At 34.3% G+C, this 25,783-nt stretch overlaps 3 protein-coding genes across 3 annotated transcripts; 2 read left to right on the top strand and 1 right to left on the bottom strand.

Annotated features, from left to right (window-relative positions):
• Positions 1-2,286: 2,286 nt before the first annotated feature.
• LOC120155049 (leucine-rich repeat receptor-like serine/threonine/tyrosine-protein kinase SOBIR1) lies at positions 2,287-4,259 on the top strand. Its single transcript, XM_039166634.1, has one exon. It carries the CDS (start codon positions 2,313-2,315, stop codon positions 4,242-4,244), a length of 1,932 nt encoding a protein of 643 aa, XP_039022565.1. The 5' UTR covers positions 2,287-2,312; the 3' UTR covers positions 4,245-4,259.
• A 507-nt stretch (positions 4,260-4,766) lies between these two features.
• On the bottom strand, positions 4,767-15,236 carry LOC120155026 (protein MHF2 homolog). The gene is made up of 7 exons (XM_039166614.1): positions 15,146-15,236; positions 15,014-15,064; positions 6,353-6,399; positions 6,222-6,261; positions 6,092-6,151; positions 5,897-6,002; positions 4,767-4,975 (listed from the first exon to the last, which is right to left on the bottom strand). The coding sequence occupies exons 1-6, from the start codon at positions 15,174-15,176 to the stop codon at positions 5,917-5,919; spliced, it is 315 nt and encodes a 104-aa protein (XP_039022545.1). The 5' UTR covers positions 15,177-15,236; the 3' UTR covers positions 4,767-4,975; positions 5,897-5,916.
• A 6,958-nt stretch (positions 15,237-22,194) lies between these two features.
• On the top strand, positions 22,195-24,646 carry LOC120155052 (autophagy-related protein 16-like). Its single transcript, XM_039166636.1, has 5 exons — positions 22,195-22,285; positions 22,460-22,586; positions 22,733-22,914; positions 23,019-23,214; positions 23,429-24,646. Coding segments are annotated over exons 1-5 (1,530 nt in total). The 5' UTR covers positions 22,195-22,283; the 3' UTR covers positions 24,452-24,646.
• The last annotated feature ends 1,137 nt before the right edge of the window (positions 24,647-25,783 follow it).

Below are 25,783 nucleotides of genomic sequence, written 5' to 3'. Positions count from 1 at the left end.
GTTGTGAGCATGTACATGCATAATCCTGGAGAATGACATTGGCAAGCTGTGAAATGGATTCTACGGTATCTCTAATAAACTGTGGATGTTGGTTTAGTTTTTGAACAGGATGAAGCACTTGGTCAGTATGTGGTTGGATATGCTTATTCTGATTATGCTGGTGATTTGGATAAGCGTCGATCAACTACTGGGTATTTGTTTACTCTTGCTAAAGCCCCAGTAAGTTGGAAGTCTACATTGCAATCTACTGTGGCCTTGTCTACTACAGAGGCATAATACATGTCAGTTTCAGAGGTTGTAAAGGAAATAATTTGGCTTAACGGGTTGATGGAAGACTTGGGAGTTTTTCAAAGTCACATTAGTCTCTATTGTGACAGTTAGAGTGATATTCACTTAGCGAAAAATCAAGTCTACCATTCAAGGACTAAGCATATCGATGTGAGGTATCACTTTGTGCGGGAGATCTTTAAAGAAGGAAAGATTTTACTTCAGAAAATTGTGACATTAGAAAATCCTGCAGATATGATGACCAAGGTGGTAACAGTAATCAAGTTCAATCATTGTTTGAACTTGATTAACATCCTGAAAGTATGAACACCTTCGGGTGTGTGGCGTTTGTGAGCGCAATTAGAGGCACTACAAATTTGGGGAGTTGAAGAAGTTGAGTAGGCTTGGTAATTTCAAGCCAAGATGGAGATTTGTTAGATTTGGCTTGAAATTAAGTTGGCAAATTGGAAATTTCATCTTGGTTGGTGGCCAACTTATTGGAAATTTCATCTTGATTGGTAGCCAAACTTTAAACATGGGAATTTCATATTTGGTGGCTAACTTGTACACATTGGAAAATTCTTTGGTAGATGGCCAAACTTTGAACATGGGAATTCCATATGTGATCCCTAAAATATTAGGTTATTTATAAGTTTAGTCCTTAAAACTCAACTATAAATAGGCCTAAGTATTTCCATTAGAAATCATCCCAAAACAAGTTCTCTCTTCCATTTGTTTTCTTCATTCTCTCACTTTGGGAATTCTAAAGAATTCCATTTGTTGTAATATTTTTGTTGATAGTGAAGTTATCATCCGATGTGGTGCCCGAGCAGTAGACGATATTCTCGTTGAACCTCGTAAATTTGGTGTGTTTTCTCCTTTATTGTTTTTTCTTCGGTTTTTCCATTGTGTTTCAAATATTCAATAGTTTGACAGGTTTATCTACTGTGCAACCTTTGGTGGTTTTGATATTGACATTTTAGGTTAATTTTGAAACTACGTTCGTGTGGAAAATAACCCAGTTTCCCTAATATGTTCCTTATGATAAGGTTCCCCTCCACAAGATGACCAGATAAGGGATAACATAGAATTTATGTCTCAACCTCAAGATCTAAGAGGACAGGAGTGAAAGAACTAAATGATGATTTTACATAGACGGATCGATGATTTGTGCACTATTGGCAATCCTGAAACAAGTTGGGTTGAGGAAGAGCGAAACCCCCTCATGCCCACGTACAAGTTACTCCATGCCCTCTAAACTTTAAACTCCCCAAAGAGACCTACGATGGGATCAGGGACCTCGCTGAACACCTATCTCTATATAGAGAATACATGGATATAATAAGAGCCTCGCTGAAGAGCCTCTGATGATGGACTCCATGCCCGCGACATAAATATGAGACTTTAGGTAGTTTTTTAACTTATTTATGTGTGTGTCAGATTATTGTTACTTCCTTAGCAAACCACAATCAAATGACACTATTGTTAAAAGTTAGTAGTAGTCCATATTAAATCAGTACAATTTTGATCATATTAATATCGATCATACTCCTATTAAATCGATATGAAATATTTAAGTTTTATTTCGATCCAAATTATAATAATTTCTGTCATTTTGAAATATTTTAGCCCATTTAAATTAACCTCAGCTTGTGTCGGCACATATCATCTCATATTAATTAATACGCATTTTAATATTTAAACTTTTTAATTTATCATTTTACCTATTTTTAATTCTATATAATTATATTTAAAAATATAAACACTTAATCAATTTAATTAATAATTTAAAGATATATTTTTCTATAATTATTTATATATTTATAAATAATTTTTAAAATTTACAAAGATATATAATTCCTTATCTTATATAGAATACATCAAATATTTTATACATCAAATATGATGGGGTCCAATAATACCGTGGTTTTCCACTCGGTAACGAGCTTTATAAAACGAGAAACGTTCAATCCAAATTATAATAATTCAAGTTATGAACTAACCATACTCCAACTTTCTTCAAAACCAGACCCTTTCCCTCCTCCATGAATATGGCATTTTCTGCCGCCAAACGCCACCGCCACCTCAACTTCCTCCTCCTCTTCGCTCTCTTTTCTCTGTTCTTCACGTCCTATGCAAGGCTGGCTCTTGTCCAGTCAGACTCAAAAGCTCTTTCCGCCATTGTTAAAGACCTTGGCATCAATAGTCAACGCTTCCCTGCCACTAATCCTTGCACCGCAGCCGGCGTTTTCTGCGAACGGAGGCTCTCCGAAAACGAAACTTACGTTCTCAAAATCTCCAGGCTCGTGTTTAAATCCAAAGGGCTCGATGGATTCTTATCGCCTGAAATCGGGAAGCTTACCGAGCTCAAAGAGCTGACTGTTTCTCACAACAATATCGTTGATCAAATCCCGACCGAAATCGTTGATTGTAAAAAACTCGAAGTTCTTGATCTCAAAAACAATATGTTGGGTGGTGAAATACCATTGAATTTGTCTTCTTTGATCCGTCTTCGAGTTCTCGATCTTTCGTTCAATAAGTTCACTGGCGACTTGAGTTTCTTGAAGCATTTTCCCAACCTGGAAAGTCTTTCCCTTGCAAACAATCAGTTTTCCGGGAAAATCCCACCATCGATACGTTCATTTCGAAACCTTCGATTCTTCGACTTTTCCGGAAACATTTTCCTTGAAGGTTCAGCTCCATTGATGAGCAAAGCCGACGATGCCTCAGTTTCGAGGTACCCGAAACGGTACATGTTTGCTGAGGGAGCTGATCCAAGAAGCAGTAATGAAAGTCGATCTTCAGCTCCGTCACCTCATGGAAGAACCCCCGCAGCTGCTCGAGCTCCTGCACCCAGTCCATCAACACCACCCCATCACAAACACAATGGTCATAAGAAACTATTGGGATGGGTTTTTGGGTTCCTCGCCGGAGGGTCAGCCGGGAGTTTTTCCGCGTTTATCTTCTCGATGATGTTTAGGCTGGCCATTGAAACTGTTAGAGGAAGAGGCAAAGATTTGGGTCCATCGATTTTCAGTCCATTGATAAAGAAAGCTGAGGATTTAGCATTTTTGGAGAAAGACGATGGGTTGGATTCATTGGAGATCATAGGCAAAGGAGGGTGTGGGGAAGTTTACAAAGCTGAATTACCTGGAAGTAATGGAAAAATGATTGCTATTAAGAAGATCATTCAGCCTCCAAAAGATGCAGCTGAATTGACTGATGAAGATAGCAAGCTTCTGCACAAGAAAATGCGTCAAATCCGATCGGAGATCACCACCGTTGGTCATATTCGACACCGGAATCTCCTTTCTTTGTTGGCTCATGTTTCTCGACCCGACTGCCATTTACTTATTTACGAGTTTATGAAGAATGGAAGCTTACAAGATCTTTTGCATCAAGTTTCCGAAGGTACAAGGGAGCTCGATTGGCCTGCTCGGCAAAGGATCGCTGTCGGAATTGCAGCAGGACTTGAATATCTGCATATGCACCATAGTCCCCGGATCATTCACAGAGATCTGAAACCGGGAAACATCCTTCTTGATGATGATATGGAAGCCAGAATAGCGGATTTCGGGCTGGCAAAAACAATGCCTGATGCAAACACACATGTAACCACATCGAATTTGGCGGGCACGGTCGGATACATAGCACCGGAATATCATCAAACACTCAAGTTCACCGACAAGTGCGATATCTACAGCTTCGGGGTTATACTCTGTGTTCTGGTGATGGGAAAGCTTCCGTCTGATGAGTTCTTTCAACACACCGATGAAATGAGCCTCGTGAAATGGATGAGAAACATAATAGTATCGGAAAATCCGAGCCTAGCCATAGACTCTAAACTTCTTGGAAACGGGTATGATGAACAAATTATTCTGGTCCTCAGAATTGCTTACTTTTGCACTTTGGATGATCCAAAGGATAGACCCAGCAGTAAGGATGTTAGATGCATGTTGTCTCAGATCAAGAACTAGTCCCAGCAAGGCAACAATGTTTAAAGCTATGATCATGCAAGAAGATCAAGACTATTAGAATAATTACTAGTTTATTTTTAATGTCCAATTGGCTTTTTTCTGCATACGATCCTAATATGTAACATAATTGTAATGCTTGTAAGAAGTATACTCTGGCTTTTGAGTTGCCTATCTAAGTTAAAATTGTGTTGATTAAATTTAACATTCAAAACTCTTTCCTTTTGCTTTTCGACTTTTCCTTATTGATCTTTTTACGGTTTAAGCCAATTTTCTGATTTAATTTATTGTTCGAGATCGAAAACATGACCAATAGAATACCCGGTTGAACCAGCCGGTCCATTCTTTTTTTCCTTTTAAATCACTGAACATAGGTTCATCTGTAAATCTTTTCAATGAATGAGAAGTAGCGTGACGAGTTCGAGAATACGACCAACAGGCTAGCTTTCTGCACCATCAATATAGATCAAAACAATTACTTAGGTTCACAGGTGTAATAAAATGTCCCCAAACGTAGGAGGATGTCAACTAAAATCGAACTCAATTAATGCTGCAGAAAGTTCAAAGAAAACAAACTTGGAAGATATACTTTATACTGAACTACTACTAGCGCAAGAAAGTCTATTCCCTACATACAAAATGGGAAAACAATCCGACCGTACTACTTACGTGCTGATGTAGAGATACCGCATCTATGTCTATTAGTTCCAACGGATGAATAAGCAAGCTGAGCCCTGATACAAAAGAGTTTAATGAAAGTTTCAGCTTTCTTCAATCAAAGCAGTTAACGGGACGATATCCCAGCATCTAGTAACTACAATCAAATAACTCCAGGTCTAGCTTTATTTTCTATTAAACAATCAATGGAATATTGAACAACAAATATCAGGCATTAGTTATGATTTCGCTCCACGTTATGTATCACAATTAGCCAATGGTAAATACAAACTTGCTCGATGAATGAGAAACCTATAAAATTCTGTCATTTTCAGCTAACAGTTTTATAGCACATTGTCAATTACCAGAGCAGAAGAATACAAAAACATGCAACAAGTTTCGAAACTGCAAGCAATAACTAGCAGTAGTATGAACCAACATTGTTTATCTTGGCCAACTAATAAAACCGATTTGTTCCGCATCAAGACATTAAGATTTGCAGAGAAAATTATGGTGCAATAGGAACATATGACTGTTTCCTTTTCATTGACAATAAATTTTCCGAAGAAACATCACAATAAACCATTAGCATTATTCTTCAAATGCATCATTCAACAGGGTAAAAGCTTCTATACATTATCATGCAACATCACCAAAAACTAACAGGCAATACCCATGGTAACTTGAAGATGCAGTGGGTTTAATTTCAATCAACTAAGCTTCAATCACAACACCCAATTCATCACATTCCAACACATATCCAGATATAAGTATAGGATCTAAACAAAATATTCCAAGGATCTTCAAAATGTATGAAAAATTGAACATGTTCTGCACTCGAACCCGAGTAACATGATATTCTAGTTTTCCACTCTCTACCAAGTCCTATTCTTACCAGATCGAAAAAAAAAAACAGCCTAATTAAACAATTTGCTTCACTTTTTGTGTGTGTGCAAAAGTCATACATAAAAAGAGCCAAGGTATTAATCAATAATTACCCTTAAAAATCAAGAAGTAATTAAGGAAGAATCCTTTCTAAGTGAGTTGGTTCAATCTTAGTGCTACCCTCAGCTTCAGCAATTGTACCAGCTCGCTGGACAGCCTCTGTGTTCAAAACAAAAATGGTGTTTGTTTATTTTAAATTTTAATCAAAGTTCAGAAATGAACACGAAAATTTTCACCAAAAAAAAAACCTGTGACAAAAACCCGAAGAAGTTCACAACTCTGCTTTAAAGCATTTGCATTAGCATTAGCTGCAATCAAATAAACAGTTTAAAATTTGTTAACAAAAAGATTCAATTTTCGTTTTATCGAAGAGATTACCAGAAGTGGGTCGATTCTTCTTCGATGTTCCCGCTCCAACCTAAAATTTAACGAACCCAAAAAAGAATAAAAGAAGGAAAAATAAACGATGTTAAGAATTTGGAAAAATATGAAAGAAAATGGAAGGGTACCTCGGAATCTACAGCCTCGCTGTTTGGGAATTCGTTTCTTTCACGCTCTGGAATGGAATCAATCAAAAACACTTAAATACTTGAAGTGAGAAAACAAAAATGGAAGGGGGAATAGGCGAGAGGGAATTGTTGCAATGATTTCGAATGGAAGACAGAAAGGATTTAAGAAAACAGAGAAGAATAAGAACATAATATTTTCATTCATAATTTCCTTTATTTTTACAACTATTATATAGGAATTTGTTAATAATTTAGTGTCAGTTGTATTGTTATTGTATAACAATAAGATTCCTTTTAATTGATTTTATCTTTAAAATTTCATGGTAGGTTGTTGGGCTCATTTTCTTCACTTTGGGCTATTTTTCTCTGGTCCACTCTCATCTGATCCAGGTAGCCCGTTCTTCTCTTCAGATATATTTTTTGCTCCCACTTGATCCGTCAAATTAAATCTATTTTTTTCCCCCCTAAAAACCCTAATTCTCTCATTTTCCCTAATTCCTTCTCATCCCTCTCTATTTATGCCTTATGGTTCATGACAATACCCCCAGTTGCAATCGATGCTTGTCCCCAAGGATCAAAATCAAGAAATTGAGAGCGAAGCACCGCGATATCTTCCCAAGTAGCGTTTTCCACCCCTAAATTCGACCACTGTATGAGCAGTTGAGTTACTGCCTTGTTGTTTCATTTGATAACACGCTTATATAAAATAATCGCACGATAAACCTGCAGTTGGCCATCAGATGTAAGTTCATGTGGGTCTGTGGAAACAACATCTTTGTTTCCAATTTTTTTCTTCAAAAGGCTAACGTGAAATACTAGATGTAGCCTAGAATGAGTTGGTAATTCCAGTTGATAAGCGACTGACCCAATTCTCTTTGTGATTTTATAAGGACCATAATAACGAGCAAATAACTTCAGATTCTTGCGCAAGCCTAAAGAAGTATGTTTATAAGGTTGAAGTTTAACGTACACTTCATCTCCTTCTTTAAACTCTCGATCACTACGCTTTTTATCTGCATAATGCTTCATTCGATTATGTGCCTTGGTAAGTTGATCGAGTAGTATACTGTTTACATTATCCCTTTCTTGCATAAATTGGTGCACATCAGTCACTCGTGATTCAGTCACCCAGGTCATTGTAGGTGGTGTATAACCATATAGGGCAGTAAAGGGAATAGTACCCAAAGCTGAATGAAAACTAGTGTTGTACCACCATTCGGCATGAGAAATCCACTTAGCCCAAGAATTTGGCTTTAAAAAACAAAGGCCTCTTAAGTACTGCTCTAAGTATTGATTAAGCCTCTCTGTATGGCTATCCGTTTGAGGATGATAAGCAATTGTAAACAGAGATGTAGTCCCTAATAACTTCAGTAGCTCCTTCCAAAATATACTAGTGAAAATTTTGTCTCGATCAGAAAGAACAACTTTAGGTTGACCATGAAGTTTGTAGACCTGATCTAGGTAAACTTTAGCAACTTCATGAGCTGTGAAGGGATGAACCAGGGGTAAAAAGTGCCCATATTTGGTGAATTTGTCAATGATCACCAAAATAGAATTGTATCTATTAGAAATATGCAAACCTTCAATAAAATCCATGGTGATAAACTCCCAAGCTTGCTGTGGAATAGGTAAAGGTTGTAGTAGCCTTGGCTGTAGGACATGTTCAGTTTTAATTCTTTGGCAAACATCACATTGTTGAACATATTGTTTAACCAATGTTTTCATGCCCTTCCAATAAAAATATAGCTTTATTTGATGGTAAGTAGCTTGTATCCCAGAGTGTCCCCCTTGTGGTGAATCATGAAGTGTAGCCAGGAGCTAATTCCTTAAACCACCTGTCTCATAAATATATACTCTGCCTTTATATCGTAAGACACCCTTAGTGTAAGACCAAAGTGGCATATTCTGATTACCAAGTAGCAACTTAGGAATTAAATCCATAGCAAAAGAATCCCCTTCATAACTGTTTTCAACTTCATTTACCCAAGCAGGAATTATTATTGTTGTAGATAACTGATGTAATTTAAAAGTTTCCTCAAACCTCCTTGATAAAGCATCAACAGCTTTATTGTGTTTCCCTTTGCGAAATTGTATGGAGTAGTCTAATCCCAACAGTTTAGTAAGACCCTTCTTTTGAATAATAATAGTGAGTTTTTGCTCTAGCAAATGCTTCAAAGACTCATGATCTGTTTTGATTATAAATGGACCTCCTTCTAGATAGTGTCTCCATTTAGAGATAGCCATTAGAATGGCTAACTATTCTTTCTCATAGATGGACAAGTCAACCTGCTTTGGTCCCAAAGCTTTACTAAGATAAGCAATCGGCCTACCCTCCTAAGATAGAACTACCCCTATACCTTTGGAACTGTAACACCCCAACCCGTATCCGACCCAAATACGAGTCTAAGATGTCACATTGACATTTCAAAACCTTTTTCTTACAAAATATCAAGACATTTGAATTCTTTTTAAGAAAATATGGTAATATATTGTTGAATCATGTTTGTTATAACCAATTTAAGAAAATATACGTTTTATGAACAGTAAAATATGGTATGAATAATGAATAGTATCATATGAACAGTAGTGAACAGTACCGTGAACAATAACCTGCTACAATATCAAAATGTTAAATTTTCCAGATTACAAATAGGGAACCGATTCCCCTGCTACAGGGAACCGATTCCCATGTTGTAGTACTGCTACAGTACTGCTATAGTAATTTTCATAAAATACGTATAAATTCATAAAAATCTAAGGTTTCATCCGTATAAAATTACCATTTACATATACACATTTAAAACATTACAAAATTCCATCATATAATTTTTACAAAACCAATTGAAACATATTGAATTTAAATCTTTGTTTACATGTCAACCACTATAATTATTACAAAATACATACTCTTAACTTCTTTTCTGATCTGATCTTTTGGAAAGGAGAACTGACATGTCTTGCATAACTCTTATCAATCTTCCTCTTCTCGGAACCTACGCGTGAAACAATCACACGCTAAGTCGTTGACTTAATGAGGCATATAAAATATAATTATATGCTAATTGTAACTTCTACAATGCATGAACATTTGATATTACCTTATCATACCAAAGTATATATTCTTTTCTGTAATATATACATACATACATACACATATAATGTAACATAACATCATTAACATGCTTATCATTTCTCATTTTATCATCACTAATTTCTTTATATACCATATCAACATATAATGTAAACTCTAAATCATATCATTGCATAAATAATTACCAATCTCATATAACAAATACATTTCACTTAGAAATACACACAATATCATATATGAATCTTGTAAATACTTTTGATGTCTTTTATAGGCCCATGTACATTACTGAGAACTCAAGGTATGTGAGTACTGTGAGGTTGTGCACTATGCTGTCACCACAGCTCGTATAAATTTGCACCGTAGTGCCACATAGAATTTGTCCCGAAGGACTGCGTAGAAATGCACCGAAGTGCCACGTAGAATTGCACCGTAGTGCCATATAATATGTCCCTAAGGACCACATAGAAATTCCTTAAGAATCATATACATATACCAAGGATCAAGTAGGTGTCTCAAAAGACCTCATACATGCTCCAAAGAATACATATACGTCCCGAAGGACCACGTAGAATTTATCTTGAAGGACCACGTAGAATTTATCTTGAAGGACCGCGTAGACCCTCTACTCTTTGCATGCCAACTATACCTCTCGATCTCATAACACATAATATGGGTATTATCTTTCATATTTATTACATATTCATATCGGCACATAGTTCACTTACGCGTAGAACATTTTCATATGATTCATATTCACATGTCACATAGCTTATACCTTGGTCTTATGTCTTCTCATAGACATATATTCTTTCTCACGTAGTCACATAGATCCATATCATATAACATATATCACATGTTCATGTAATCATATAAATCGTATTGTATAACTTTATATTATTTCTCATGTATTCATGTAAACATGCATATCATATTTTATTCATATATGTTCATATATACATCATATAATTCTTTCCTATAGTTCATATTTTATTTTCACATATAGCATATCACATAAATCACATAGCACATATCAGTTCATATAATCAAATATACATACATTTCATGTCATTCACATCCTTATAATCAATACTCCATATATTATAACTATTGGAAATAGACTTATCACAAGTCTAATTCCTGATAATCCTATAAAATAAAATGCACTCATAAGAATCATATTAATCATATAACATTTTTAGGAGTCACTTCTTACCTTAGTAACTCCGTCACTGGCTCATCGCAAGCCAATGTTTTTCGATAGCATAAGTACAATTAAATTGCACTTACCTTAGCCTTGCTTTGATTCGATCCTAATCCTTTGATTATTCCAGAACTTATTTAGGCTCAATATCTACATAATTATAACATTTCAAAACAATTATCAGAAGCCTAAACCTCAAACTTGATGTTAATAACTTAAGCTAGTTTAATGAACCAAAATTCCAAAATTCCATTTTTTTCTTTAGGGGGAATTGACACCCCCTAGGGGGGAATTTGTTCCCCCTGCACAAACTGAAATTTTCGTTCAAGCCCAGAAATCACTGTTCATTGCACGAAAATTCTCTATTTCCACATCAATTCTTCATATTTCATCCCCTTTTATATTCTTAACTCAAATATACATACTTAAACTAATTTATATCTATTTATTTCATCTTAAACCTCAAAATTCTATTTTCCATATAGAAATCAATAATCATACCAAAATTTCAACATGTTCTAATTTCAATTCTATCACTTCATATCTCTTAATTAAGATGATGACAAGTCGAATTTAACTTCAAATTCAACTTATCAATTCTATTTCAAAATTTCACTCAAAAACTCCAAATCTTTAATCTTCTCTAACTCCTTTATCTTTTGATTTTAAGATAACTTAAGCTTTCCTTAAGCTTAGTTATCATCTAATGATCAAAACTAACTCTTAAAATCAACAAATAATCAACTAAATAGAAACTCACCTTTGCTCAGCACGTTGGAGAATAATAGAGCAAGAACAAGAAGAGTTTTCCAGACACTCTCCCCCAACGTGTTTATCTCTTCTTAAAGAGATAAAAAAATATCTTTTATGACAAATGACCATTTTGCCCTTTAATTCCTTTAATAATTACTAATAACTTTAAGGAAATATCCACTAATAAATCATTGAAATATTCAACATTCCACTTTAATCAACAAATTCTGAAATTTTACAATTTGGTCACTAACCTGGTGTTGAGGATGTTACAGGAACTAGCATCTGTTTCCAAGCAAAAGCTTTTGTTGAAATCAGGTAAGGCTAACACTGGAGCACAACACATAGCCTTCTTAAGGATGAGAAATGCCTGCTTAGCTTCTTCAGTCCATACAAACTGATCTTTCTTTAGCATTGTAGTAAGAGGCTTACTAATCTCCCCATAAGCTTTAATAAACTTTCGATAATAGCCTGTGAGACCCAAAAAAACCACGCAAAGACTTCAAATTCTTTGGAATAGGCCACTCTTGAATAGCTTGAATCTTGGAATAATCTATAGCTACTACATGTTGAGAAATAGTATGTCCAAGATATTCCACTTCTGTTTGCCCGAAAAAACATTTACTTCTCTTAGCAAAAAGCTGATTTGTCCTTAGAATCTATAAAACAGTTCTCAATTGCTGCATATGACTAAGCAAATCAGAACTGTAAATTAAAATGTCATAAAAAAAACTAGAACAAATTTTCTAAGGTAGGCACCAAATAGATCATTCATAAGAGCTTGGAAGGTAGCTGGTGCATTAGTTAGCCCAAAGGGCATCACCTTAAACTCAAAATGACCATGATGTGTCCTAAAGGTTGTTTTAGGAATATCCTCAGGTGTAATTCGAATCTGCCAGTAACAAGATCTTAAATCCAGCTTAGAAAAAAAATTAGCTCCAGCTAATTCATCCAAGAGATCATCCACAACAGGAATAGGAAACTTGTTCTTCACAATTAGGGCATTTAACTGTCTATAATCAATGCACATTCTCCAGCCACCATCTTTCTTTTTTACTAATAGACATGGTGAGGCAAAAGGGATTTTACTGGTTTGAATGATTGATGCAACTAACATGTCAGCAACTTGTTTTTCAACCTCAGTTTTCTGATAGTAAGGCATTCTGTAAGGTCTTACATTAACTGCTTCAGTTCCTGTTTTTAAAGTAATAGAATGATCATGCTTCTTTCTTAGAGGCAGTCTAGTAGGTTCTTCAAACACATCTTTAAAGTCAGCTAATACTGCTTGAATTTCAGGAGGTATATCAGTGTTACTAACCTTTGCATTTAACATATAAATTTCCCCCATCAATTCAGGATTGTTTTTCATTAGCTTCTGCATTCTGGTGCCTGAAATTACCTTCATTGTAGCAGTATTCACTCCTCCTTTTAACACAATATCTTGATCACCCATTTTAAAACTAAGAGTCATATCATTAAAGTCCATCAATACTGGACTGTATTTCTTCATCTAGTCAACTCCAATCACCATATCACTACCTCCAAGAGGTAATACTCTGAAATCATGGATAAAAGTGAAGTCTTGCATTTCCCAACTGAGTTGTTTACTTTTTGTTGTGCTGTAAAGTTTATCACCATTAGCAATTGTATTTACCAATGAATTAGTTTCTTCCACTTCCAATCCCTCCTTTGCCTACCTATTAGTGACAAAACTATGAGTACTGCCACTGTCAATCAATATACTAAGTGGTTTCCCTTTAATGAATCCTTGGATCCTTAATGTGCTACTGCCAGAATTGCAAGTTATTGCATCCATAGAAATCTCATGATCCTTTTCCTATGTTGTCAATTTCTTACAAAAATTCTATAATGTTTGTAATTTTTCTGATTCTTCTTGCTCATCCACCTCTTCCATTGAATTTAACTGTTTCAATTTGCATTGATGGCCTGGAGTGAATTTATCCCCACACCTGTAACACATATTATTAGCTCTTCTATATTCCAACAACGACTGTTTGTTTTGGGCCAACCCTTTGTTTATTTTTAATGTTGAATTCAGGGATGAATTAGATGTTCTGTAAGCAGTGTTATACCCTTGCACTACTGGCCTGGAAACACTTTTTAATTTCTTGTGTTCCACTTCCAAGGATAGTTCATAAAGTTTAGCTTTCCTAGCAGCCTCAGCCATAGTTTTAGGCTCCAAAACCTTTACTTTATGTTTCAGTTCCTCCATAAGGCCACTCAAAAAACTTGAAACAAAATACTCATATCTTAATTCAGGGTTAACCTGAAGAAGAAATGGTTGAAGTTCTTCAAACTGAGCTTCATACTCTTCTACGGAAGATATTTGAGTTAATTATTAAACTCATCTATCACATCAGTATATCCTTTAGCAGAAAATCGATGACATAAATCAGACACAAATTCATGCCAGTAACTCGACTCTTCTTCATAACATATCCATCAAACCATACTTCTGCCTTACCAGTGAAGTATATAGCAGCAACCTCTAACTTTTGAAATTCAGGAACAACAAAAATAGAAAAATATTTTTCACATTTCCTGACCCAACTTCTAGGATTACTACCATCAAAGAACTAAAGCTCTATTTTGGGCTTCGAAAAAAAACATGCCAGTATTAGTGTTGTTTGGCTATTTTTCCAAAAATGGATAACCTTTCATTGTCGATTGTTCTGCATAATCATTTGTATTTACTCTTACTTTCATCTTAAAAGCATAATTTGTTTCAGTAAGATCTTGGTGAAAAGTAGGTTTTGGGGTTAAAATCCCTGGTTGTCCTGGTTGAAAGGAGTATTTTTCACGATCATCAATTACTGTAACTTGCAAGGGCAACTTACTTGTTTTAGTCTGAACTGCTGGTAATGGCTGTTGTTGAGCAGGAGAAGAATGGCCAGACTCTGTTCGTGTTTTCTGCATCAATCCCAAAAGTTGCTGGAGCAAGTTTTTAGTGTCATTTGTTGTTGTCTCCAAAGCCTGCATCCTCTGCTCCAAAGCACTTTGTTGATGAAGCCACCAAGTTGGAATTGCTTCGACATCAGAAGACTCTGTTGGATCAGGAGGAATAACTGGTGGTGGATCATTGTGAGTCATTTGTTGATTTTTCTTTGTTTTACCCAGTTTGAAAAAAAAATGGATACTTTTGGATAAAAAATAACCTTGCTCTGAATACCAATTTGCAATGATTTCGAATGGAAGACAGAAAGGATTTAAGAAAACAGACAAGAATAAGATGAAAGGAAGAACTTCATAATATTTTCAATATGATTTCCTTTGTTTTTACAACCAGAATATAGGAATTTGTTAAGAATTTAGTGTTAGTTGTACTATCCTTGTATAACAACTAGATTCCTTTAACTGATTTTATCTTTAAAATTCCATGGCAGGCTGTTGGGCTCATTTTCTTCACTTTGGGCTCGTTCTTCTCAGGTCCACTCTCATCTGATCCAGGCATCCCGTTCTTCTCTTCAGGTATATTTCCTGCTCCCACTTGATCCATCAAATTAAATCCCTTTTTCCCCAAAATCCCTAATTCTCTCATTTTCCCCAATTCCTTCTCATCCCTCTCCATTTCTACCTCATGGTTCATGACATAAACCTTGAGCTTTTTTAATCCAAAGATGCTTGAAAATAGCTCTAATCAAATCCTTAAAACAAGAAAACAAAAACAAAGTGATTTCAATAACCCAAGAAAAATTAAATAAATATTTAGGGAATATAGGGGTTACTGGTTCGAAAGTGGGAGCTTCGTTGTTGTCCATGGCGCAAGTGATTCGCTTCCACTCTTCAATTTTGCCTCATCGCCTCCTGTGCATTTGAATTAGTCGGAGTCGAGTTAAAATAAAAAATTTCAAATTATTCAAATGAAAGAGTTTTATTTTATAATTAAAATTTTTATTTGAATTTTGTTCAAATCGAGCCTAACGTTTAAAATTTAAGTGGAATTGAGATTTCAAGTTTATGTTTAAATTTAATGATAAATATTTATAATATTTTGATATTATTTTATTCTAATTTAAATAGTTTTTTTTATAACCATATGCAATATATATATTTTATATTTTATCCATATGTGATATATATATATATTATACGGATCTGATAAACTCGATTCAAACTTAAAAATAAATCTACTAATTACAAAATTTTTCAAATTACTCGAGTTACTATTCGAGTTACTCGAGTTGTATTTTATAATTAAATTTAAACTTAAAACTTTTTCGAATTGAATTAAATTTATAAAATTACAACTTTAAAGTCTACATTTGAAACCGTTTATTGGTTTAAACAAAACCGTTGTTATTGAAATTTTAAACAATAGATGAGAATCGTAAGTTCTTTTAGCTTAGTGGTAGAGTATAAGTTCTGTTTGTCGAAGGTCACTAAAAAATTTAATTGTTGCAGACTTGCAGTGAATATAATAGGAAAATGTTGCGTTTAAAGAATTATGTCCCTTAGTTTTGTATTGATAGCAAACCCTGATTAAAAATGATTTTAATTTATAAAGTTTTAATATTTTATTCAATATTTTTTTAACTGATATATTTTTAATTACAAATCTTTTCTAATGAATTACAACTATTAAATTAATATTTTGTTATTAAATCATACATATATTAATTTAATATTTACATTATTCAAAGATGAAGCTATTTACTCGGTTTCAGAATTTAATTTAATCTTCAAATCGTGGAGAACAGTTGTTGTATTAATTTAAAAAATATATCAGATTAGTTCTAATATCGAGATATTTTAGTTAATGTATTTTTTATTTAGTTAATGTATCGACTAAAGCTATGATATATATATATATATATATATATTTCTCATGTGATCTGTTTTAAGGCGTTTTTTCTAAAAAAAAATCATCATTTTTATTTAATATTTTCGATTAGACATCGTTCAAATTATATTTTACGATCTAATATCCTTCGCAGGAAGGTGCGTCCCATGCACCGTGTTTTACGCCACGTGGTCGAAGATGCGCTCTCTGCACCGCGCCTTACCCAATGTGTAAAAAACCCGAGTATTAATTTTATAAATATTTTTAAAGGATGTCAAATTTGTAATTAATATCTATTATGATGACATTTACGTAAAAACGTCAGCATTATTTATTCTTGGTTTTGAATTATGCAGACGCCCACACCTCGCCACGTGTGTCATTTCCAATGTTTAGGCTTTGGATATATGATATAAATATAATAGATCAAATATTGGTTTTGGTCACTCTACTATGTTCGATTTTAAATTTAGTCATTTTTTTATTTGATATACATTGATACTTTACTTCTATTAGGGATGAATAAATAAAAAAAACAATTAACTAAATAAGACGAACATGTTTAAATCTATTCTTTTTTATTTCACTTTATGTAGTTTCAATTATCTATTTACTTTTAGTTTTGATTTCAACAATTCAAATTAAATAAAATTTTAAGTAATATTACCCACGTTCCACTAAATATGTTCATTATTGACTTTTTAAAAGTAAAAAAATTTAAACTTTGACAATGATTATATTAAAAAGATTAAAAAGTAAATTGTATAAAATATATATTTCAAAATTACATTGATTAAAGGTTTCTGACATATATTTTTATGATTTTATCAATAATAATTTTTAATAATAATGAGTCAAAGTTTAAAAATTTTGACCCTGAACCAATTCTAGAACATTCTTTTATTAGCTTGGGCTCTATATCCCTGAACTAATATTTTAGATATTTTTTGTATTTTTACTTGATAAACTATTTTCGTCTCCTAAAATTTTATAAGTTGTTATCCTCCAAAAATTTTAGAATTTACCCTTTGAATTATTGAAATTTCATTTTAATTAGATTTTATTTAAATCAAATTATAAGGTGGGCAAATAACTTGACAGGCTTCTATTATAATAAAAAATGAAACTTGATGAAATAAACCAAGATTTAATTACTTGTAAAATATTCAGGTAGTGTGATATAAATAAATGAATTCGAGTTTGAGTCGAGGTGTGGGCGGTTCTGCACAATTTAAAACCTGACGTTTTTAGACAAATGTCACCATAATAGATATTAATTACGACTTTGGCACCCTTTTAAAAATATTTACAAAACTAACACTCGGGTTTTTTACACATTGAGTAAGACGTGGTGCAGGAGGCGCGCCTTCGACCACGTGGCATAAAACGTGGTGCAAGGATGCGCCTTCCTGTAAGAGTATTAGATCGGGAAATAAAGTCTGAACGGTGCCTGACAAGGAAATATATAGGGTTAGGTTGATTTTTCGGGGAAAACACCCTATTTTAAAGCTATTTATTATCTTTAGCTAATACCACTCCAAATTTAATCCGCTCACGTACTTTCTCTTGGATTCAATTGAAAACCCTGTGATCATACTAATCTACATTTTCCTCCCTTTTTTTTAGTTTTCATGCACAGTTCATCGACCCATGAAAGATCTTTCATTCTTTCTTTTTAAGAACTCGATTGGGGCCAAGATGAAGAATGTGATTCGTAATTTTTGCAACGGTGATGACTCCACCTCCACTCTCAATCAAAACCCCGGCGGTGCGTCTGTTATTGCTTCGTCGGACTTCATCGTTCCACCGTCGATGGTTGCGTCGAATACGACCGCGCAAAGCCCACGGACGACGTTGGAGGAGATGATCTTAAGGTTGGAATTGGAAGAAGAGCTTGCTAGAAAATCCAAACTCAATGAATATTATCATTACAACGATGTCCGAGGTGGTCGGATGTCGTGTGTTAACAACTCCGACATCCTACGATCTGCACGGAATGCGTTGAATCAGTACCCACGTTTCTCCCTAGACGGAAAAGATTCCATGTATCGGTCGTCGTTTAGAAACCCTGAATTCATCCATGCAAGGAACTCGGTTTGCTGCGATTATGGACTGAGCGAAAGGTATTACAAGGCTCCGTGCTTGCCCTCAACTTTGGGTGGCGAAACCGTGATTTGGTGCGAACCGGGGGTGGCGGCGAAGCTGATGGGGTTGGAGGCGGTGCCGGTTCCAGTGACGATTACTCGGAGAAAGGATCTTAGTAATAAGAATCTTCGAAGGAGAGTCGAGAGACAGGAAATGGAGCCAAGACTCTCCATGGACGAGGATTTCGAAAGAGGGAAGACCGGTTCTTGTTCGAACTCGGGTTACTGTTTGATGAAACCGGTTACCGTGGACCCGGCACACGGTGGTGGTGGATGGCCAACCCGGCGTTTTCTTTAGATGAATGGTTTACCTAATTCGAATTAGAGGGTCTAATACTATATTTTTTCTTGTATTTATATTTGAATATTTGTGGAATATGAATCTAAATATTAAAAAAGATCATATAACAAATATCATAATGTGTAACATTAATGATATACATCAATATATATGACAAATATTTTAGAAAAAAATCGTTAGTGGGTAATTATTCTACGACATTATTTTTAATCATACGTTCTATATAATTTTGACTGTCACTACATCATTTTTAATCTATTTTTATTTGTGTTAATATAATTTTCATTAGGGTTTTACAATAGACTTAAAATCCCACTTTGTACTCAGTCTGTTTTTCTCAATTTAGGAACAAAGATTTAACCTCGATCAATTTAGTCCCTCAACTTTTTGTCCTTAACTTTGGAATTTTGACAAATTAGTTATTGATAAATTTAATTACACTTCAGTTGAGTCCATAAAATCAATCCTTTTTGCAACTAAGCCCTTTAATTTAGTATAATTAATCCTCAAAATTTCTAACCTCGAATCAGGGTATGATAGACTCATTTTAATTTGACTCAAATTATAAAATTATTAAAATTTAAAAATTATCATATAAACTAGTAAATAAGTTGGATATAGTTAATTGAATCATATGTCCCTAAACTATGATTTTTATTTTAAATTGGTCCTTAACTTTTGAGTCTTCTAATTTTATCCTTAATTTATGAATTTCATTTTAAACTAGTCCTTAAACTTTTGATCATTCTAGTTTCATCCCCAAACTATGACCATCATTCTAAATTAGTCCCCAAACTTTTGAATATTTCAATTTATCCCCAAAGTCATTCAAATATGTAGTTGGTTTCAAGTATAATTTAACCTAATTTTTTTCAAACATATATTGTAACATCCTCAATAACAGATTAGTGACTAAATTGTAAAACTTCAGAATTTGATGACTAGAGTATATAAATTGAAAATTTTAAGGACTTATATAAAAAAATTTGTATAAGATTGAATTGCAAAAAAGGAGTAATAGAAGGATAAAGTGGTCATTTGATAAATAAAATAATTAAATTAGGTAGTGGTTATATTTAACCCACGTGGAATGGAGGAGGCAAAAGCAAGTTTCTAGAGAACTCTCTTCTTCTTCTTCTTCTTCTACAGGCATGTAAGCTAATTACAAGGTGAGTTTCTTGTTAAGTGATTATTCATTGAATTTAAGTTCGGTTTATGTTCTTTAGATGATACTTAAGCTTAAGGAAAGCTTGAGTTATCTTAAAATCAAAAGATAAGGAAGTTAGGAGGGATTAAAGAAAAGAGGGGAATAAGTGATATCTTGGAAGAGGGTTAGTACATAAAGTTTGAGACTGGAATTGACTTGTCATCGACCTAATTAAGAAGTATGAAGTGTTAGAATTGGAATTAGAACATGTTGGAAATTTGGTATGATTCTTGATTTCCATATAGAGGATAGAATTTTGAAGGTAAAGATGTGTTAGATGAGTACAAATGGATTTAAGTATGTGTACTTGAGTTAAGAATAGGAAAGGGATTAATATATGAAGTGTTTAAGCTGAAATGAGTAAATTTTTGGGCTTAAAATGTAAAAATCTGGGCTTGAGTATCGGTACAGCTTCATCCAGTACAGATACTTCAAGAGAAAAATAAGGACATTTGGTATAGGGGTATCGATATTGGTTGAACAATATCGATACCATAAGTCTGAAGTTGGTAAAGGCATTCATGAGGTATAGATACCAATGTGTAGGTATCGGTACCATAGTATAGTAGTATCGATACCATGTTAAGGGTATCGATACCGAAAAATATCGAATCTGATTTTGGTATCGATACCTTGGGGGAGTATCGGTACCCTATAATAGAAGTATTGGTATTGTACTTGTAGTATCGATACTACTTAAGTTGGGAAGTTAATATTAGTATTTTGGTTAGTTTAAATTAGTATGAATCTTTTTCGAATATTTCAAATCCCGATATTCATTAGATTATATTTGTGTAGATATTGAGCTCAAACAAGTTCCGGAACAATCGAAGAATTAGAAATGTCAAGAGAGAGATAAAGTTCTAGAATTGATTCGAATCAAGTAAGGCTAAGGTAAGTGCATACCATAGTTAGTATAGATATTGTTGTATGGAAAAAAGACTTTTGATAAGTCTATTTCCTATAGTTGAGTTCATGATTTCATATTCATGTACATGCATATATTATGATTATAGTGAGTACATGCATTATTCATACATGTTTTAATATGGTATAATATGTGATGCATGTAACCATAAGAGAATAATTCTAAGTTATGTATGATAAGATAAAGGATTATATATGTGCATGTGATGTGTTTATATGAGAATGATAGAAGTGATTTGAAAAGGTGTCATGTATTCATATTTAAGCCCATGTTATATGATATGAGAGCTGTAGGTATAATTGGCATGTCAAGAGTCAAGGGTTATAAGTGGTCATTCGTGACAAATTTTAAGTGCCCTTAGTGGGAATTTATTCGAGCTGTGGTGACAGCATTGGTGCACAACCTCAGTGTACTCACGTACCTCTTGTTCTCAATAATGTACATGGGCATCCAAAGATCAATTGAATTGAAACTCTCATAAGGAGTTAAGTTTCATTTGTGCATGTCATGAACATATATGTTATAGTTTAGTAGATGCATGCAAATTGTAATATCACAATGAAATGATAGTGATGCATACTTCATGAATTCATTATTATATGTTTACTATGTCTCACTAAGTCTGTGACTTAGCGTGTAAGTGGTTTACATGTAGGTACCAAGAAACAAAAGGATCAGAATTAGGAGTTGCAGGGACAACATACCTCTACTAGCAGATCAGATCATAAGTAATATGCAAAGTAGGTATTTTGTTGTATCAAGTGTGTTGGCATGTAAACAAGTTGTGAATTACATATGATCTGATCGATTTTGTATTATTTTGGTACAACTTATGTAAATTAACTAATTTTATGTTAATGAAAGTTTAGATTTTCATGATTTTTATAAGAGTCACATTTTTGAAAAGTCAAATGTGACATCTCAGATTTGTATCCGGGTCGGGTAAAGGATGGGGCTATTACATATATTAACATAAGTTGCCCTAACGGTTTTATTAACAAAGGATGTGATTAGTATATACGTATAGTTTGGGATGAAGTTTAAAAGTTCAAAATGTTTGGGGACCAAATTAGAATGAAGGTTATAGTTTGAGGATGAAAATGAAATGTTAAGAAGTTTGAGGACTAATTTATAATGATATTCATAGTTTATGGATGGATATGTAACATTTAAAAGTTTAGGGACTAATTTAAAACAAGTCATAAAATGTACAGATGGGCCGGGCTTCAATAGTTGCTGTCCGGTCCATTTTTCATTTTACGAAACCGGTTTTGTTGTCCAAACCTTCTCAAGGACGGATTTGAAATCGTGGATGGATGGTTGAAGTGTGCGGGACTCTGAAAGCTTACCGGTAAAACTTTCATTTTCCAGGAAAATACCATCGGATCATCATCAATCTCATTTAATTACTCTCAGTTTCTCCCGACCATTTCGACCTCTTGCTCAAAAGCAATTCCGATTCGATTCTTCCACCGTATAAAACTCTGCTCCCATCTGATCTTATTATGTAAGTCAAATCAATTGGACTGAAGAAATTGGAAACGTTTTGTTTTCTGGGATATGAAAACGTTTCCAATTCGATTCAGCCCATTTGAATTCTGCTTTCTTTCTTACATTATTTTATTGAAGTTTAACTTCGATTTACTAATGTTCGAAACTAATTTGTTCAATTTTTTTCCAGGTCGCAAGAGGAGGTAGCCAGGCGAGCTATAAAGCACGCATTGAAAGCGCTTAAGAAAAGGCATTTAGTCGAAGAAGGAGCTCACGCTCCTGCTTATATTGCTCTTTCCCGCCCAATCATTTCCCAGGTTTTCTTTCTCGTTTTTATCATATATTAATTGATAGTTATGAAAACAAGTCGATTCGGAATTAGGTATTGGATGAATCTTTGGGTTTTCATTAGAAAAATGATAGCCGCTAAGCAGTGTTGGGTGATTGGTGAATTTTGTTATAGAGCTCAGAATGGAAAGAGAAAGCTGAAAATTTGGAAATGGAACTTCAACAATGTTACAAAGCTCAATCCAGATTATCTGAGCAGCTTGTAGTGGAAGTAGCTGAATGCAGAGCTTTAAAAGCTTCTCTACAAGAGAAAGAAACAGCAATGGCTGAAATGGAGATGGAGTTGACACAAACTAGGTTTGATTGTGTTCTTTTTTTATGGTTTGGCCAGCAAGGGAGATGTTTCATTAGATTTGAAGTTAATTTGAAATGAATTACCGATTGATTGTTTATTATGACAGGGATGAATGCTCTCAGTTAAAAGTGGATTTAGAAGAAAAGGTTAGAGCTTTAGAGTTAGTGTTGAGCGAACGTGAAGAACTCAAAGCTCAACTACAACAACTGACTATTAGAGCTACAAATGCTGAAGCTGAAAATAAGAAGTTAGTCGATCGATGGATGCTTCAAAAGATGCAGGATGCTGAACGGCTTAACGAGGTAAAGTATTTCAACTTCTTCTAGGTCTGGGATTTTTTCACATTCCTTCTAACTTTGTCACGGTTAAGAGAAGACTAAATGAGAAATAATGTTACTTAGAATGATACAAGGCAACAGTCCCTTGATTTTGAAAGAGTAATTTACTTATCCATATGCCTGTTTTAGATTATCGAAGTATTAGTGGCTAACTTAAGTTCTCCTCTAATTAACTTAGGCAAATGCGCTGTGTGAAGATATGATTGAGCAGCTCAAGGTTAGTGGTTTGGAAAAACTTGCACGAGAGCAAGTAGATGGTATTGTCCGTAGAAGCGAAGAAGGTGCTGAGTTCTTTTCAGAATCATACGTTCCTTCTGTGTGCAAAAACAGGATCAATGCTCATGAAGGTGGTTGTGCTTCTATAATGTTTGAGAATAATTCCAGCAGACTGATCAGTGGAGGACAGGACCGATCGATCAAAATGTGGGATTCTAGCACTGGATCATTAAGTCATAGTCTTTTCGGCTGCCTTGGTTCCGTCCTTGATCTTGCAATTACACACGACAATAGATCCATAATAGCAGCAAGTAGTTCAAACAACTTGTTTGTATGGGATGTCAACTCAGGACGGGTTCGTCATACTCTCACCGGCCACACAGATAAAGTGTTTGCTGTAGATGTGAGCAAAGTTTCAAGTCGTCATGTTGTGAGTGCAGCTTATGATCGTACTATAAAAGTATGGGATTTGCAAAAAGGTTACTGCACTAACACAATAATGTCTCACAGCAACTGCAATGCTCTTTGCTTCAGCACCGACGGACTGACTATATGCTCAGGTCATGTCGACGGTAATCTTCGTTTGTGGGATATCCAGACGGGGAAGTTGCTTAGTGAAGTCGCGGCACATTCACTTGCTATCACATCTCTCTCTCTGTCCCGAAACGGAAATGTAGTATTGACTAGTAGCAGAGATAATGCACACAATTTATTTGACATCAGATCTTTGGAAGTTTGTGGTACATTCAGAGCAACAGGAAGCAGAGTGGCATCAAACTGGAGTCGCTCGTGTATTAGTCCGGACAATAAATATATTGCCGCAGGCTCTGCCGATGGGTCCATCTACATTTGGTCAATCTCCAAAGCTGACATAGTAAGCACTCTGAAGGAACACACTGCTCCTGTCCTGTGTTGTACATGGAGTGGAGTGGGAAAGCCATTAGCCTCTGCTGATAAGAATGGGGTTGTCTGTACCTGGACATGATCGGTACAATTTGTCTGCACTTGGTTCCGTCAAGTGTTGTTCCATAGCCCACTGCCGCAATCCGTGGTTCAGTTCTGTTCCACCACATTGTCTATTGAATATTCCCTACGGTCAAATTTAGTGAAAATTTATTAGCATGACATCCGTTATGTAAGCAAGTGTGATGTACAAAGGGATGAAAAGTTCGTCCGATATCTTTAAATCCTTCCGAGTTCGGATTCAAGAAAGTATTGTGGATGTTGTGAACTTAACCCCTTGAAAAGCACATTACATTTTAGAATGGTAATTATAAAATTTTAAGGGACGAAATTAATTAATTAGTAGAGAAAAAAAATTAAATTCTCTTAAAAATTTAATAAATAAGCATTTTCAGTTTAGAGATAGATTGAGAGGCATTAACACGGAGATCATTTTTAAAAATATTAAATTATCATATAATTTAAGTATTTTTTATTAATATTTTAACTTTATTTATTCAAAATTTTATATTTTTACAGTTACTTTAATGTAAAATTATGTGTCTATTCTTATCCACAGTATTGTTGATCGGTAAATTACACTCCATCTGCTTTCGCATCCCGGCAGCAACCATCGGTGGGATTTAAGCCAGCTACATACACGCAAACTTTAGCAACTTTGTAAATGATTTATAGGCTATTACAAAATTGTTTTATAATATTAAAAAAATATTAAAAAATAAAAAATATTAAAAGTTATATAAACAATTATTGTTAATATATATATAAAAAATATAAAAATTATTATGAATTAGAGATGGCAATGGATCGGGTTGGATCGAGTTTTTAACCAGTCCAACCCGACCTAAGAAACATACACCTTCCACTTGAATCCGACTCAAAAAATATATATCGACCATCTGATCTGACCTGATCTGATGAGCATATTCCCTTCACATGAACTCAATCTAACCAGATTTTTTGGATTAAAAACCCGCATCCAATCAAATCTGACTCGATATAAATACATAAAAAAAACTTTTTATTTAGTAAATAAGGATCTAATTAAAAAAATACAGAGATGAATACTATAGCAATCATCCCTAAATTTTTAGAAGAAATTACTTCAAGTCGAGTTGGGTCGGGTCGGGTCAAAGATTTTATAGCTCAAACTCAAATCCAACTTCACATTCTATAAAATTCGTTATAATAATTAAATGTGATATTATGGACCAAATTAAAAGTACCATGAACCGAGAAGAATTAGAGTTGCAATTTTCCCAAAATTGTTAAAAAAGCATGGGTTCTGTTTTGGTGCTAGTATTCAATTTTTCACATCCAACCGCATGAATTGCTCCTCCTCGTCAGTTATTAG

This window comes from Hibiscus syriacus, unplaced genomic scaffold (genome assembly GCF_006381635.1).
Source record: "Hibiscus syriacus cultivar Baekdansim isolate YM2019G1 unplaced genomic scaffold, ASM638163v2 tig00111160_pilon, whole genome shotgun sequence".
NCBI lineage: Eukaryota > Viridiplantae > Streptophyta > Magnoliopsida > Malvales > Malvaceae > Hibiscus > Hibiscus syriacus.
This window is presented reverse-complemented; position numbering and strand designations above follow the sequence as displayed.

Coding starts and splice junctions, on each gene's coding strand:
- LOC120155049 (XM_039166634.1), top strand. CDS start 2,313: ATGAATATGGCATTTTCTGCCGCCAAACGCCACCGCCACCTCAACTTC.
- LOC120155026 (XM_039166614.1), bottom strand. CDS start 15,176: ATGGACAACAACGAAGCTCCCACTTTCGAAC. Junction 6,262..6,352: donor GCGAGGCTGTAGATTCCGAG/GTACCCTTCCAT, acceptor GTTAAATTTTAG/GTTGGAGCGGGAACATCGAA. Junction 6,152..6,221: donor GAAGAATCGACCCACTTCTG/GTAATCTCTTCG, acceptor ATTTGATTGCAG/CTAATGCTAATGCAAATGCT.
- LOC120155052 (XM_039166636.1), top strand. Junction 22,587..22,732: donor CCCGCCCAATCATTTCCCAG/GTTTTCTTTCTC, acceptor ATTTTGTTATAG/AGCTCAGAATGGAAAGAGAA. Junction 22,915..23,018: donor ATGGAGTTGACACAAACTAG/GTTTGATTGTGT, acceptor TTATTATGACAG/GGATGAATGCTCTCAGTTAA.